This window comes from Cyprinus carpio, chromosome A12 (assembly GCF_018340385.1).
Source record: "Cyprinus carpio isolate SPL01 chromosome A12, ASM1834038v1, whole genome shotgun sequence".
NCBI lineage: Eukaryota > Metazoa > Chordata > Actinopteri > Cypriniformes > Cyprinidae > Cyprinus > Cyprinus carpio.
In genome coordinates this window covers 25,156,811-25,171,026 of record NC_056583.1, presented here as the reverse complement: position 1 = coordinate 25,171,026, position 14,216 = coordinate 25,156,811, and the positions used below count along the sequence as shown (strand labels likewise).

At 37.9% G+C, this 14,216-nt stretch overlaps 1 protein-coding gene across 7 annotated transcripts in view; it reads right to left on the bottom strand.

The window, feature by feature from the left end:
* LOC109058838 (formin-2-like) overlaps nucleotides 1-11,239 on the bottom strand; it is a 44,349-nt gene extending 33,110 nt beyond the window's left edge. For 4 of the 7 annotated variants that reach the window (XM_042768160.1, XM_042768162.1, XM_042768163.1 and 1 more), the window contains exons 1-3: nucleotides 11,081-11,239; nucleotides 7,232-8,907; nucleotides 2,188-2,351 (exon numbers count right to left, since the gene is read on the bottom strand). In XM_042768160.1, coding sequence (XP_042624094.1) covers nucleotides 2,188-2,351; nucleotides 7,232-8,907; nucleotides 11,081-11,226 — 1,986 coding nt within the window. In that variant the 5' untranslated portion in view covers nucleotides 11,227-11,239. Of the gene's footprint in view, nucleotides 1-2,187; nucleotides 2,352-7,231; nucleotides 8,908-10,739 lie in introns of all 7 variants that reach the window. The other 3 variants (XM_042768164.1, XM_042768166.1, XM_042768165.1) reach the window with 3 other exon arrangements.
* Nucleotides 11,240-14,216: the final 2,977 nt, after the last annotated feature.

Genomic DNA, 14,216 nt, shown 5'->3' with positions numbered 1-14,216 from the left:
TCCAGAACCTCCCACAGCTCCAGCGTCCCGTCAGAGGACGCACCGCCGCACACAGTCTCCATCCTCTCAGCCCACGCTTATCGCCATGGCAACAGGCAGCACACACGCATGCAGCTGCTCTGGGTTCCCGTGTGAGTCCTCACATCCGTGACGCAGCAGACACACGCAGCTGCAGCGGTGTGTCGGGACGTCCATCGTCTCGCTGGAGCTGCTGATGCTGATGCTGATGCTGATGCTGCAGTGAGATCAGGTTGCTTTATGACACAACAGCCTCTCGCTCGCCCCAGCAGCACACACAGAGAGAGAGAGAGAGACTGATGACGCCTTAAACCGGTCAGCAGCGGACGAGCCAATCAGAGAGCCCAGATTTACAGAGCCACCGCTGTAAATAAGTAATGAAAACGCTGAACACACACTTTGGTCTCACTGCGTGCGTTCACACACACACACACACACACTGCAGCAAACACACACCCTAAAATAAACAAGCAGCTCCAGCGTAACCGTCACTGTAACTGTTATTGATTCACAAGCGTTCGATCAGATTCCAGTTTCATTTTGATTCGATTCAACGTTGATTCATCCAGGAATATTTCAGTTATGAGTGTGACACCAACAGACACATTTGATCATTACACGGCTCCAAACATTACTGGTCTTTACACATGTGTGACCCTGGAGCATGTCAATTTTCCACATTTGAGATTTATACACGATCAGAAAGCTGAATAAATAGTCTCTCCATTGATGTATGGTTTGTTAGGAGGACAATATTTTTCTGAGATACAACTATTTGAAAATCTGGAATCTGAGGGAGCAAAAAAATCTAAATATTGAGAAAATCATCTTTAAAGTTGTTCAAATGAAGTTCTTAGCAATGCATATTACTAATCAAAAATTAAGTTTTGATATATTTATGGTAGGAAATTTACTAAATATCTTCATGGAACATGATCTTTACTTAATATCCTAATGATTTTTGTCATAAAAGAAAAATGTATAATTGTGACTCATACAATGTATTGTTGTCTATTGCTACAAATACACCTGTGCTACTGATGACTGCTTCTGTGCTGCAGGGACACAGACAGGCCTAAAATTAAAACTTGTGCAAACAGTAAAACTTCAATTTATTTGGATTAAACCATTTTAACAAACTAATAACTTGCTTACTGATGCACATTTGTCAGTCATGCATAAATAAAACAGGTCAGCTTTCTGCAATCAAAAAACATGAGTTTATTAACTATTTGCACCTGTTTGATTTTATTTATACAGTGCATTTATTCATATAGCGTAAAATCATGTTCACTGTGAATACAATTATATTTTTTTAGTTAAAAATTAGCAATATTATGGTTAGCAATTTAATTACATTTATAAATCCAACCATTTGCATTTGCATTTTATTGTGCATTTAAAACACAATCATCTTATTTCTAATATAGATATCTGAGCCGTTTCAATTACGTATGACTGACAAATATGCACCACATTCAGTTTATTAGCTTTTTTTGTTTTTTTTAATTAGCAAAGTTAAAACCAACATTATTTTAACCCAAATGGATAGAATTTTTATATGCAATTCAAATCTTAATTTTAGGACTATTTATTATTTAAAAAAACATGTTCAGGCAAATGTACACAATATTTTGTGTCATTTTCTCTAGATATTATATTAGCCATTATAAAAACACACAAACACTGGGCAACTCTAACTGAATTAGTGTAAACAAACTGTATTAGCTGGCAAAGCAAAAATAGTCCATGTGAAAACTCTCATAATCTCATAATCATGCCATGGTTCGTTTGATGACCTCGAGCTCACGAATCTCAGCCAGAACAATATTATGAGGAACAAACTCTGAGAGCAATACTGTATGCGATGTTTTGGTGGAAAGGTTCTGGTGAGTGATAATAAGCTTTTTTCTTTCTGCAGGTGCTTCAGATTCAGTCACCTCTCAAAGCTTCTGGAGATGCAGAGCTATTCCTGGCACAGTAAGAGCCAATCACAAACGAGCAGCGGATCACATGACGCCAGCCTCAGCCAGTAAGAACAAGGACAAGACGACCTCAAGTGTGTTCATACATAATAGTGTGTTCATATTCCTTTAAACTACAGAATTAAATGTAACAGAACACAAGAGCATAGACGCTCGCAGGAAAGTGAAGACTAACAGGACTCACGTCAAACTTGGGAGCGATCTGTCCGCTGCTGCTGTACGTCTCTCTGAAGCAGTCGCTGAAGGGCAGCAGGAGGCCCATGGCCAGGATCCTGGAGCACAGCTTCTCTGCCTCCTCCGGCTCTCCGGAGTCCTGCTGCTGGAAGAAGCGCTCCAACAGCGTCCGGCCTGCACACAGACGTTCAGCAGACTCTGTGAAGTCCCACACTACACTCACACTGTTCCTGCAGCATGAAGCCTGCGCATGCTACAACAATCTCCTGTATGCAGAGAATCGTCATCAAGAACATGGGTCTTTCAGAGCTTCTATAATGCCTATAATACTCAACATTCAGCATATTAAAATGAACAATCGATTAAAAAACGGAATAACCAAAATGACCAAACATTGGTTGATTAATCTGTCGGTTTCTAGCGTATAATACTCTTATATTCATCAGAATGAGCAGTATGCAGTAGATCGGGGTGATTTTAACTTTTTCTGTTTTGAACCACAATCTCATTCTGGACTCATTTGATCTGACCGTCAAAAGGTACAACGAAACTGGATTTAAAATGTAAAATAATCACTTGCAGATCACAACTGGATGCTGCGCAATAAATTGAGGTCATGTGACAAGAATTTAGTACATGTTACAGAAAAGACAACAAAACTTAAGTTAAACTGAAAATAAAAACGGATTAAAAACTATAACAGTATCTCTGAGACAGTCGGGCTGAAAACTGATTCTAATTCAGAACCAAATCAGTTTCTTAAAGGGATAGTTCACCCAAAAATAAAAATTAGATCATGATTTACTTGCCCTCAAGCCATCCTAGGTGTTTATAGGGCAGTGAATGGGTGTTATTTTTCAATAGTCCAAAAGAAGTTCAATAAAGTGCATCGTTCCGCCAGCATACAGTTAGCGCAAGCTAGAGATTATGGTTTATAAAGTTTTAAATATGGATACAAATGCGTATCGATTCACTGCAGGAGGCCTTTATTCTCCCGCCGGAGCACTTTATATGATGGATGGATACACTTTATTGGACTTCTTTTGGACTATTGAAAAATAACACCCATTCACTGCCATTATAAAGCTCGGAAGAGCCAGGGTATTTTTAAATATAACGCCAACTGGATTCATCTGAAAGCAGAAAGTCATACACACCTAGGATGGCTTGAGGGCGAGTTTTTGGGTGAACTATCCCTTTAAACACCAAAAATAGGGAGTGTGTATATGCAGCACGTAACACGAGTATTTCATTCCAAACAGCATGTGAACCTAATGGCTGCGTTTCAAAACCTGAGCAACACGTTTGGTTTTGAAACAGCTGGCGATTTTAATTAGTAACACAATTAACGAGTGTGTGCGTGATTGTGAGTGAGTCACTGCTGCAGTGCTTCAACTCCTCACCGTCTCCACATTCACATTAAACACACAGTGAAAATATAAATCATTAGTCACATGATTAGTGAAAAGTATTGTGGTAAAATTATTTGATTAATATATTTGCTTAATATTCAGCTCGCCGTAATATCATCAGTTCCTTCAGTCACACACAGACGCCGTGACTCACTCACACACACACACAGAGCGTCCTGTGTTTACAAGCCTGATCATCAACAGCTCATTCACTTCATTAGCATGTCAATAAGACCTCAGAGGAGCCCACTTTAAACATTCTGTCATACAGCCAATGAGAAACAAGGTGAGGTGCATCATGGGAGACGTAGTTCTACCAATTAAACTCAATCAATCAACACATCTGTATAGATGAATGTTATTAAATGTTGGTTTTAATAAATCAGCACTGGCTTTATTAGGCAGATACTGGAAATCAAATAAATTTAGCACAAGAAAATGCATCTGAAACACAATGCTGACACGCTGGAGCAACAGGAACCAGACAGTGACTCACTGCGGGAGGAGCTCAGCGACTGACAGGCGTTCACAGAGATCTGACACGGTGTGTTTAACCCCATCGACCAGAGGAGGAGAACACACCACGAGAGCGTGTCTAATATCAGCCGCTTCTCATGCAGAACCCAGTCCATTTCTTAAAAACACTGGAACTGAATGATTCATGAGTCTCTACTGAATCCACAGCAATGCTTTATTTGAGCTCACAGTCTGAACTGAATGATTCTTTTGAGCTTTTTGTTTTTTCTTTTTTATATATATATATATAAAGGGTGTTGTGTTTTGTGATGAAGATAATAGGGAAAAAAAAGCTCTGATTTAAAACTCTTGAAATCTGGCAACCGCAGCCATGAAAGCTTGTAGAGGCTTGTTACACATGCAAGATAACACAAATGGTAAATTAAAATGAAACTTTTCAGGATGAATAACCAGTAGGCAAATACTGCAGATGATTACGCTTAAAAAAAAAAAAAAAAAAAAAAAAAAAAAAAATTGTGCATAATTGTGAAGCAGGGTTATTACAGTCAACTAAAACCATAAAAAGTAGGTTTTTATTGTTGGTGATTACGCTTTAAAAAAAAACTTTTTTTTATTTGAAATATTTTGTTTTATGTTAATGTATAAAAAAGGGGGGGGGGGGGGAATCATAAAAACTATAAACATACAAAAAAAAAAAATACAAAAGTAAAAACTACTAAACTTGAACTAAAATTAAGAAAAACATATGAATAAAAACTATACTAGCATCAAGCTGCTTTGACAATCTGGATTATATAAAGCACTATAGAAATAAATGTGGCTTGAAGTTCCTCTGCTGATTATCAAGCACAGAGTCACATGACCGTCTGTAACGTTTATCCGTTTGCTATCGATCCGCAGCGCAGCAGGAGCTCAGAAGTCAATACAGTAACGTGTGCTCTGAGCTACAGCAACCTGCCATCGTTCTGATTGGCCGAGAGCGAGCATGTGACGTCACTAATGGACCTGATCACACCACGCCATCTGCTCGAGAGAACAGAACGCATTCAGAGAACGTTAACTCACCACCGAACCAAGACACTGCGGTCCTCTGCAGAGCTCAAACTACAGTTCAATACAGAGTTTAGATCTCAGTTCTGAGAAGAAAAAGTCCATCTGAGAGATAAACACAATATCTTATCTAAAATAAAATCAGAATTGAGAGGTATAAACTAAATATCTCAATTCTGGGGAAGAAAGTCAGAACTGAGAAATAAAAAAAAGATCACAATTAGCTTTTATATATTTTTGGCAGATATCATATAACATAATATAAGTGCCATTTCTGCCTAGATGGCATATCTAAAAATAAAGCTGATGTATGAGTCAGAAAAGCTTTTTAGCAAATATTTAGTCTCCTGCACTGACCAGTTCATAAGAAATGAGATGTAAATAAACACACGTGTGTAAGAGATAAAATATATGTAAACATATGCATCTCTGCACATGTGCAAAAATTGATTTTTTTAATCCAATTCAATCAAGAAAACAGTGAGAGTGCAGTGTTTACATTCTCCATTTTTTCTTGATGATTGGATTGTTTCTTTTCTCAAATTTTATTTAGGTGAGTTGGATCGGATGGAGTGATGTGATGAAGGGTTGTCTTTTTGATAAAGCCATCGACCCGATTACTAACAGATTAGTTAATTGCATGTAAACGCAGCTAGTGCTGAACAAGCGGTGTCATGTTATTAGTGGAGTTCTTCAGGCTCTGGGAATCTGAATTCAGATCCAGAGCTGTTCATCAGTCACTAACACAAAGAGCTCTGCCAGCACAACACAGACTGAGAGAGAGAATATATTCACTCCACGAACAAAACAACAGACAGAGGAGCAGCCTCTCTTTCAGTGACGCTCCGGTTTATCTGCATCTCTCACACACTGATTCTGCTCTGCTCTGTGCTGTTAGTCCGTGTGTGACTCGATCAATCTCAACATGATTCCGTTCACCGCTCAGACACATGACAACATCTCCAGCCATCCCATAATGCCTCTCTACAGGACAGAGACTCAGTCTGTGCTCAGAATGGAATACTAATGCACTGCAAACTGCACTGTATATATACACTGCCTAACACTAATGAAAGAAAAAGAAAAAAAAAGAAAGTGTAACATTTCAAACAGTTGTTAATTAAGATTAATTGAATCAGTTCAATAATATATTATTTATGTCATTTTGGTTTTTGTTTTGTGCTTATTTGTTCATTTTTTTTATTAATTAACTTTATTAAAGATCAATAAATACTTTGTTCAGTGTTACTTTAGTATCACTGATATTTTGAATCAGTTTTTAATTTTAATTTTGGTTAAAGTTTAAGTAATTATGTTGTGTGTTTTTGTGATTTTATATAAAAAGACTATACAATTTTAACTTCTGTTTTAGTTTGTTATTTCAGTACATCAAGTTAAACTAAATTAAAATGAGGAACGTTGCCTTGTTGAATAACTGAAATACGTCTGTTGTTTCAGTTTTTCACCAAGGCAACATTCCTCATTTTAATTTAGAAAAATATATATATATATATATATATATATATATATAATATATATATATAGATATATATATATAGTATATATATTATATATATATATATATAATATATATATATCTATATATATTATATATATAATATTAATTAGTGCTGTCAAACGATTAATCCCATCCAAAATAAAAGCTTTTTATATAAATTATATAAATATGAGCATGTAAATATTTTCAAAATGTGTACTGTATGAGTGTTTATTTATAAATACACATTATGAATATACAAAGTACATATACATTATGTTAAAAACTTTTTTGGACGCGATTAATCGTTTGACAGCACTAATATACAGTATATTTATATTAGTTAGTTTATTTTAGTTCAAGTAACTAAATTTTTTTTTTAATGGTATTAGTTTCAGTTTAGTGAACTATAATAAGCTTGACTGTAACAAATGCATTGCTTTGTTACTTTGTGTTTAATATACCAGATAAAAAAAAACACTATTTTTATCGATGATGCATGAAATAGGAAGAATTTTGAGATGCAACTTCAGTGCATGGAACACATCAATAACTCCATCATAATAGTTGCATGTTTAATGACATCCAGAATAGTTTAGATGGAGCACAGAACTCACCTGTGAAAACCTCCTGGAATCTGCAGGTGGAGCCCTGAGTCGCAGAGCCCCGCTGTGTGTCCGTCCTGAGTGTCCCCTCCGAGCCGCCGTACTCCAGGAAGTCAGCTGACCCGGCCGCTTTCGGCGGGAGCGTGCGGAGCTCCTCGGTCCAGTCTGCGGAGCGGCTGATGGGGCCGGTGATGCTGTAGGAGCGCTGGCGCTTGACGCGTCTCCTCTCGGTGCGGTCCGGTCCCCGGCGTGTGAAGAGCGGGCTGTGGGCCGGGGAGGCCGCGGGCGAGCAGGAGGGCGAGCTGAGCTGCCTCGTGGTGGTTTTGATGTAGGACGTGCTGATGGGCGGGTACGGCTTGACCGCAGCCTTCAGCAGCCGCGTGGCCAGAGGACTCTCCTGCGGAAACGTCACGCTGCTCTTGCGCCTCTGGACGAACGCGGCGGTCTCTTCGGGCGGCTCGATGACGGTGAGACACTCCAGTGAGCCCGTGGACCCGAGCCCGTCTGCGTCAGACACCGTATCCGTGCTGGGAACATCATCATCTTCTTCCACGGCCTCCACGGCGCTCTCGAATGAAGCAGTGAGGTCAGGGAAGCTGGTGGTGCTGGTTGTGGCAGCAACCACTGGAGGAGGAGGAGGAGGGGCCTCGGGCTCTTTTGTGACCGTTTCCACAGCGACCGGAGCACAAAGGGCCTCTTCTGAGAGCCCATTCACAGCCGGCTCCTCCTCGGGGAGGTGCGGTGCACTAACAAGCACGTTTTCCAGCTTAGGAATAGCTTCCAGCACGGTGAAGGGCTCCGAGTCGGGGGTGGGAGTGTTCTGGGTTTGTTTACAGTCCCAGGGAATCTCGTCGGTGGAGGAGAGCATCACGCCCTGCTTCAGACGGATGGCCTGCTGGATGTCGGCCAGCAAATCCTCCTGCTCGGCGGCCGAGTGGAAGCTGTACATATCCGTGTCGGATCCGGAGCTCGCCACCTTCTTCTCCTCCTCCGGGCCGTCCAGCGTGTTCTGCCTGCTGTCCGAATGTCCGAGCTCATCTCCAGAGAGATCGGGCGTCTTATTATCCAGCTCGTCCAGCGCATCCTCTTTGGATCCGCTCAGGAAGCCCTTCGCCTTGCTCTGGTTCTTGCGCTTCCGTATGTGAGGAAACACCGAGGATCTGTCGGATTTGTTTTTCTTCTTCCCTCCCTCCCCTCCCTTCCCTTGTGATTTCTTGCCGTGGAATCCTTTCTTTGTGCCGTCGTGAGCTGCGCTCTCATCCGCCGCGCCTCCCGCTTCCGAGCGCTTCAGCTTCCCATCCTGATTTCCCATGATGAGCGGCTCTCTCACGCCATGACGGCTCCACGGTCTGCGTTTGCGTCTGCGCGAGAGAGTCGACGTGCTTTCGCTCTCGGAGGATGATGACGAGGATGAGAGCAGAGAGAAGGAGGAGGCTGTGACGAAAGAGAGCAGCTCGCTGTCCTCCTCTCCTCTGCTGAAGGATGTGTGCGGGGAGACATGCGTGTGGGGGAGGCAGTGGCCCCGTGGGACATGCGTGTGCGGGAGGCAGTACTGCTGCCGTCTGCCCCGACTCAACGCCTCCAGCAGCCTCTGTCTGAACCCCGGAGCCTCCAGCATCTGCACCGGCTGCATCACGCAACACACACCAGCTGCAGCACAAAACACAGCCGAGCTGTCCTTCACACATCTGCTCAGCGCAAGCAGAAATAAACCTCATGACTAAGCAAAACATTAGCTTAAAAAACAGATTATGCTTTGCTGGCTGACACATTTGGTTTCAGCTGTGCTGTCTAGTGAAAATAGGAAGAAAATTAGTTATTTTTAGAAAACGGACATCAGTTAAACCAGTGTTATTTTAGCATCATTGAGATTTTTTATATTAGATTTTATTTTTTTAGATTTATTTTCTCCAGCTTTTATGTTAAAGTTTAAGTAATTGTGTTGTTTTGTAATTTTTTTATTAGTTTCTGTTGTTTTTAAATATTTTTATTTCAGTTTTACTTATTTTAGTACATCACGATAAATTAAAAACAAGTTTATTTATAATTTAATTATAAGTTATTTTTAAAGAACTGACAGCAGTTAAACCAGTGTCTGAGATATTTGTTGATATTTAGAATTAGTTTTTATTTTTATATCTTTAGCTTGTTTATTTTTCTTTTTATATTTTATATTTTTATATATTATATTGTTTTAGTAATTGTGTTGTTTTTGTTATTTTTAAAAAAATATATATATTTCTGTTTTAAAATATTTTTATTTCAGTTTTAGTTATTTTAGTACATCAAGATCAATAAAAAATGAGAAATATTGCCTTGGGAAGAAGCTGAACTTGTTTTGTATTTTAAGAATTTATTTTAAGTAACAAAAAATATATATATATTTTTTATGGCTTTAGTTGTAGATATATAACTATAATAACCCTGGGTTAAAGATAATTTATTAAACGCATCTATTTCTGAACAAAAACTCAAAATCCTCTTCTGTATGTTTAAATAAACTGAGAAATATAAACTAACTGTTATTAAATCATTTACAGCTTTTCATGTGGCATCTACTTAAAAAAAAGCATAAGCTTAAAAAATATAAAACGTTTATGCATTTTCTGATGCGTGCACACATCTCATAAATTTGTCTTATTTTAAGGAATTTTAGACATTTTCACAAGAACACTAAACAGACATGCAGTTCTGACAAACATTTAAACTCGGTTCATCATTTAGACAAAATATGATTTAAAAAACCTACTCATGATAACAATATGCTAATCATGCTAAAGATATGCTAGCAGCATGCTAATCATGCTAGCAAAATGTTAACATAATGCTAAAAACATGCTAATGTTGCTAACAACATGTTAGCAACATGCCAATCATGTTAGAGACATGCTAACAACATGCAAATCATGCTAGAAACATACTAACACCATGCTAATTATTCTATATACATGCTAGCAATATGTTAATGACATGCCAATCATGCTAGAAACATGATTAACAACATGATTAACATGCTAATAGTGCTGAAAACACGCCATTAAAATGCGAATCATATCAGAAGCATGTTAGCAACATCTTAACATTACGCTAATAATGTAGAATCATGCTAGCAACATTTATCAACATCCATCCATCTATCTATTGATCTAAATTTTAAACTTTACATCTGTTTTAAACTTTTCAAGCTTTTACAACTTCTCCAAATTTTCAGGCTAAGGTTTCTCAAGCTACCCTAAAGTTTGTCTTGACGAACTTCTTTTATCTAGTTATTATTATTATTATTATTATTATTATTTTTTTTTTTATTTTATTATTTTTGGTGGTAGTTGGATGGTTGAGTTTTAGGTTGGTTTTTGTTTTTTATTCGGTTAGATTTAACTAGTTTTGATCCTATAATCAGTAATTGACAACAAGTTTTAAGTAATCTACCCAGCCCTGTCTGCAAGCAGTCATTATGCGCAAATAAGCACTCTATCCTTCAAATATCTTTATTTTTATTATTATTATTATTAGTTGTGACCTTTGCTGGTGACCTTCGCCGGTGAACTCGCGTGATGACGTCACGACGCCCCCCTGCAGCGTAGACCGTTGATTGTAACAGAGATCCTCACGCGACTGTAATAACTGACTGACAGTTCTCCAGAAATAACAGAAGAAACCAGAGTTACACTGACTCCTGTAGATCTCTCATGATCCACGGGAATCTGAAGTGAAGTCAGTTAAAGAATTCGACTGAACGTTAAGATCTCTTCATTTTAAAGACGGCTTCAAGTTTGTTTCTTTGATAAAAACACGGACGAAATGTGCCCCGTGACATCAAACCTGAGTATCACTCTCTGTGCTGTCGCTCCGGATACTCACTCATGAATCACTGCTCCCTCATCACCGTGAGTTTGTGTGTGTTCGGTTTTCCCGCCGCACGGTTTTAATGCGACACCTGTGCTGTGCGTCACCTGAGCGCGAGATACCTGCAGCGACAGCGACACCCGGCGGCCAGGTGCTGTCATTACACGCGGCACCTGTGCGATTTAATCAACCAGTCAAATATGTAGTCTAAATGTCTTCACTGAATATTATAAAGCTGATTATTATTTTGTGTTTATAATGAGGACTGTTATTATATTTACAGAACCTTTCAAATGTAAAGAGTCATTACGATTTTTAAGAAATTAGTTTAATTCAAGGATCAATTTAATTGCTAAAAAAACAGTAATTTAACAGTAATTAACAGAGTTTTTAAGCATGTTGGGGATGTTGAGATCCGCTCTGTTGCCCCAAAGGTTAAGTACACTTGATAAAAATCGAATAAATCCAGAGTTATTTTTATACAGAAGAGATTTCAGTTTGTTCTCCTGTGACTCTTGAACACTCTTTTCACTGCGGTGATATGTTGGATGTTTTAAGTTAGCTTCCGGTGAAAAATAATAATATTTATAGCTTGGTTTTAGAAAATACACAGCTTTTTTTTTTTTTTTGGTTTTAAGTTAGCTTCCACAATTTTTTTTTTTTTTTTTTGAGAATATATTGAATTTTCTTTGTTTCTGACATAGCACACATAGTTATTTTGGTGAGTAAATACCACATTCACACATGCAAATGGAAGAAATATAAACCCTCCGTTACTATATTGCATGATTTTGCATGAATATTTCAAAGTTTCAAAGAAAACTAAGTAGAAAGATATGAAACATATGCTCCTCATTCAAAAAAAAAGTTATTATTTTAGTTTTTTATTTTTTTATTTTTTTTTTATTTTTTATTGTAATTTTGATTTTTGTTTTTATGCAGTGTGCCAGCTATAATAATAATAATTAATATTTCTTATCAGCTTGATTTCTGTGACACTGAAAGCTGGAGTAATGAGAGGATGAGAGGAAAACAGATTTTAAAATATCAGAAGAGATTTCTGTGTAAAACCGTTCAAAGAAAGAGCAGTGCTGGATAAATGCATGAAATATTTAGCACCTCAAAACATAACCACAAAAACACAGTTGGTTTTATTGATCCAACATCTCAGTATAGACAAAACTCATATAACTTTGTACAGCAGTTTATAATAATTTATCACTCTCAGTGCTGTAGTTATCAATATAAAGATTAACAATCATCCTGAATAAAGAAACAGTGAACCAAAGTGTTTCAGCAAGTGTGTGTTTAGCATTCTAACGCTTTCAGATCACAATATAAATCATGGTTCAAACAAAAGCTGTTTATATATATATATATATATATATATATATATATATATATATATATATATATATATATATATATATATATATATATATATATATATTAATACTGTCTGAGTGTTCTTATTATGACCACTAGAGGGGAGTGTGACTCTATATTCTCATTTCATTCTACAGTTTCAGAGTCATTTACATGTTTTTGAGGGCACATTGTTTTCTAAACATGTAAAAACACCATATTTATTTATTTATTTGTAATCAAACACCGCTCCATTTTGGCTGAACTACATAATCTGACAGAAACAGGGACTAAACTCTCATCCAGATATGCATAGAGCACAATAATAAAATATCACTTTTCACTAATAAAAGAAGAATTCATTCTTCCTCCCACATTTAGGGTATTTTTTTGCCACACACACTCCTGAACCAGCTTGAAATTGTTTTTTGCACTGATTTTCTGCTGCAAAAACAAAGAAAATGATAAAATGAGTGTCGGTGCAACAGCAGCATTGGTGTAGTGAGGTCACGACCTTACAGTTCAACTGGCCAAGTGCACACTACAGAAGGACATTTAAACACTCACAGCTTTGTGTTTTTCATCGTGTAGTTTCACACACATTTACATTTATGCAAGTGGCAGACGCTTTTATCCATTGCATTCAAGGTCTACGTTTTGTCTGTTCACGCATTCCCTGGGAATCGAACCCATGACCTTGCTGTTGCAAGCCGTGATCTACTGTTTGAGCCATTTACATTTATGCATTTGGCAGATGCTTTTATCCAAAGCGACTTGCATTGCATTTAAGGTATACACTGGATCAGTTCATGCATTCGCTGGGAATCAAACCCATGACCTTAGCGTTGCAAGTTTGAGCTGAATGAATGCATACTGTGCAACTGATCTATAATACAGAAACTGCAAGTCATTTCCTCCCCGACTGAATCCCAGCATTAGTTCTCATAGTTTATTCTTCTCAGAATGCAGGAAGGTTCTGCGCTTGTTCTTACATTGATTTGCGCAGAACAGGAAAAACGAAGCCAAAAAGCAGGGATGCGACAGCGTTTCAGGAGACGTGGGCAGCAGGGTTTTTTTTTGGCTCTGTCTTCCCACGGCCTCGCCCTCCGCTGGCGCTGCTTCACGCTCTCGCCGTTATATTGGCTCATTTCTGCTCTCAGGGGTTTAAAAGTACAGAGGAATCGTAAGTTACAGTGTGGGAACAGTCTCAGCATTTTACACAAGTATCTAGCCTATGATTTACTTGGAATAAAAAAAGTTTCCCCGTTTAATTGTACTTCAGTACTTACTGTAAAACAGTAAATGTTTTTGCATTAGAAATGACAACTTCAGGTTGCATTCTGGAGATTTTTCTTGCATGTCACACTTTATTTAAATCGTCCACTTCAGACATTTGACTAACTATAAGAAACTTTGCAACTGCATGTCAGCTAACTCTCATGAGAGCATCAGTGGACTGTTAGGTTAGGGTCAGTAGAATCATAACTCCTAAGAATATATATTCCATTCTTTAATGTCAACATCATGAAGAGTATTCAACACTACATTACTCCAGGGTTTCATCAAAACGGGTTTCATGACAACTTCAGGAGGTTTGTGATGCAAATGATGAATTAAATCATAAAAATGTCAAATTAAAACAAGGAACTCATTTTAAAAGGAAGACAATTAAAATAAAATGTTAAAAGTAAAAACAGAACTCTTTTTTTATTTTAAGGGAGAAAAAAGAATAATCATTAGTACAGTAGAAAGTCTAAAGTGGACTATTCAAATAAAGTGTTACCCT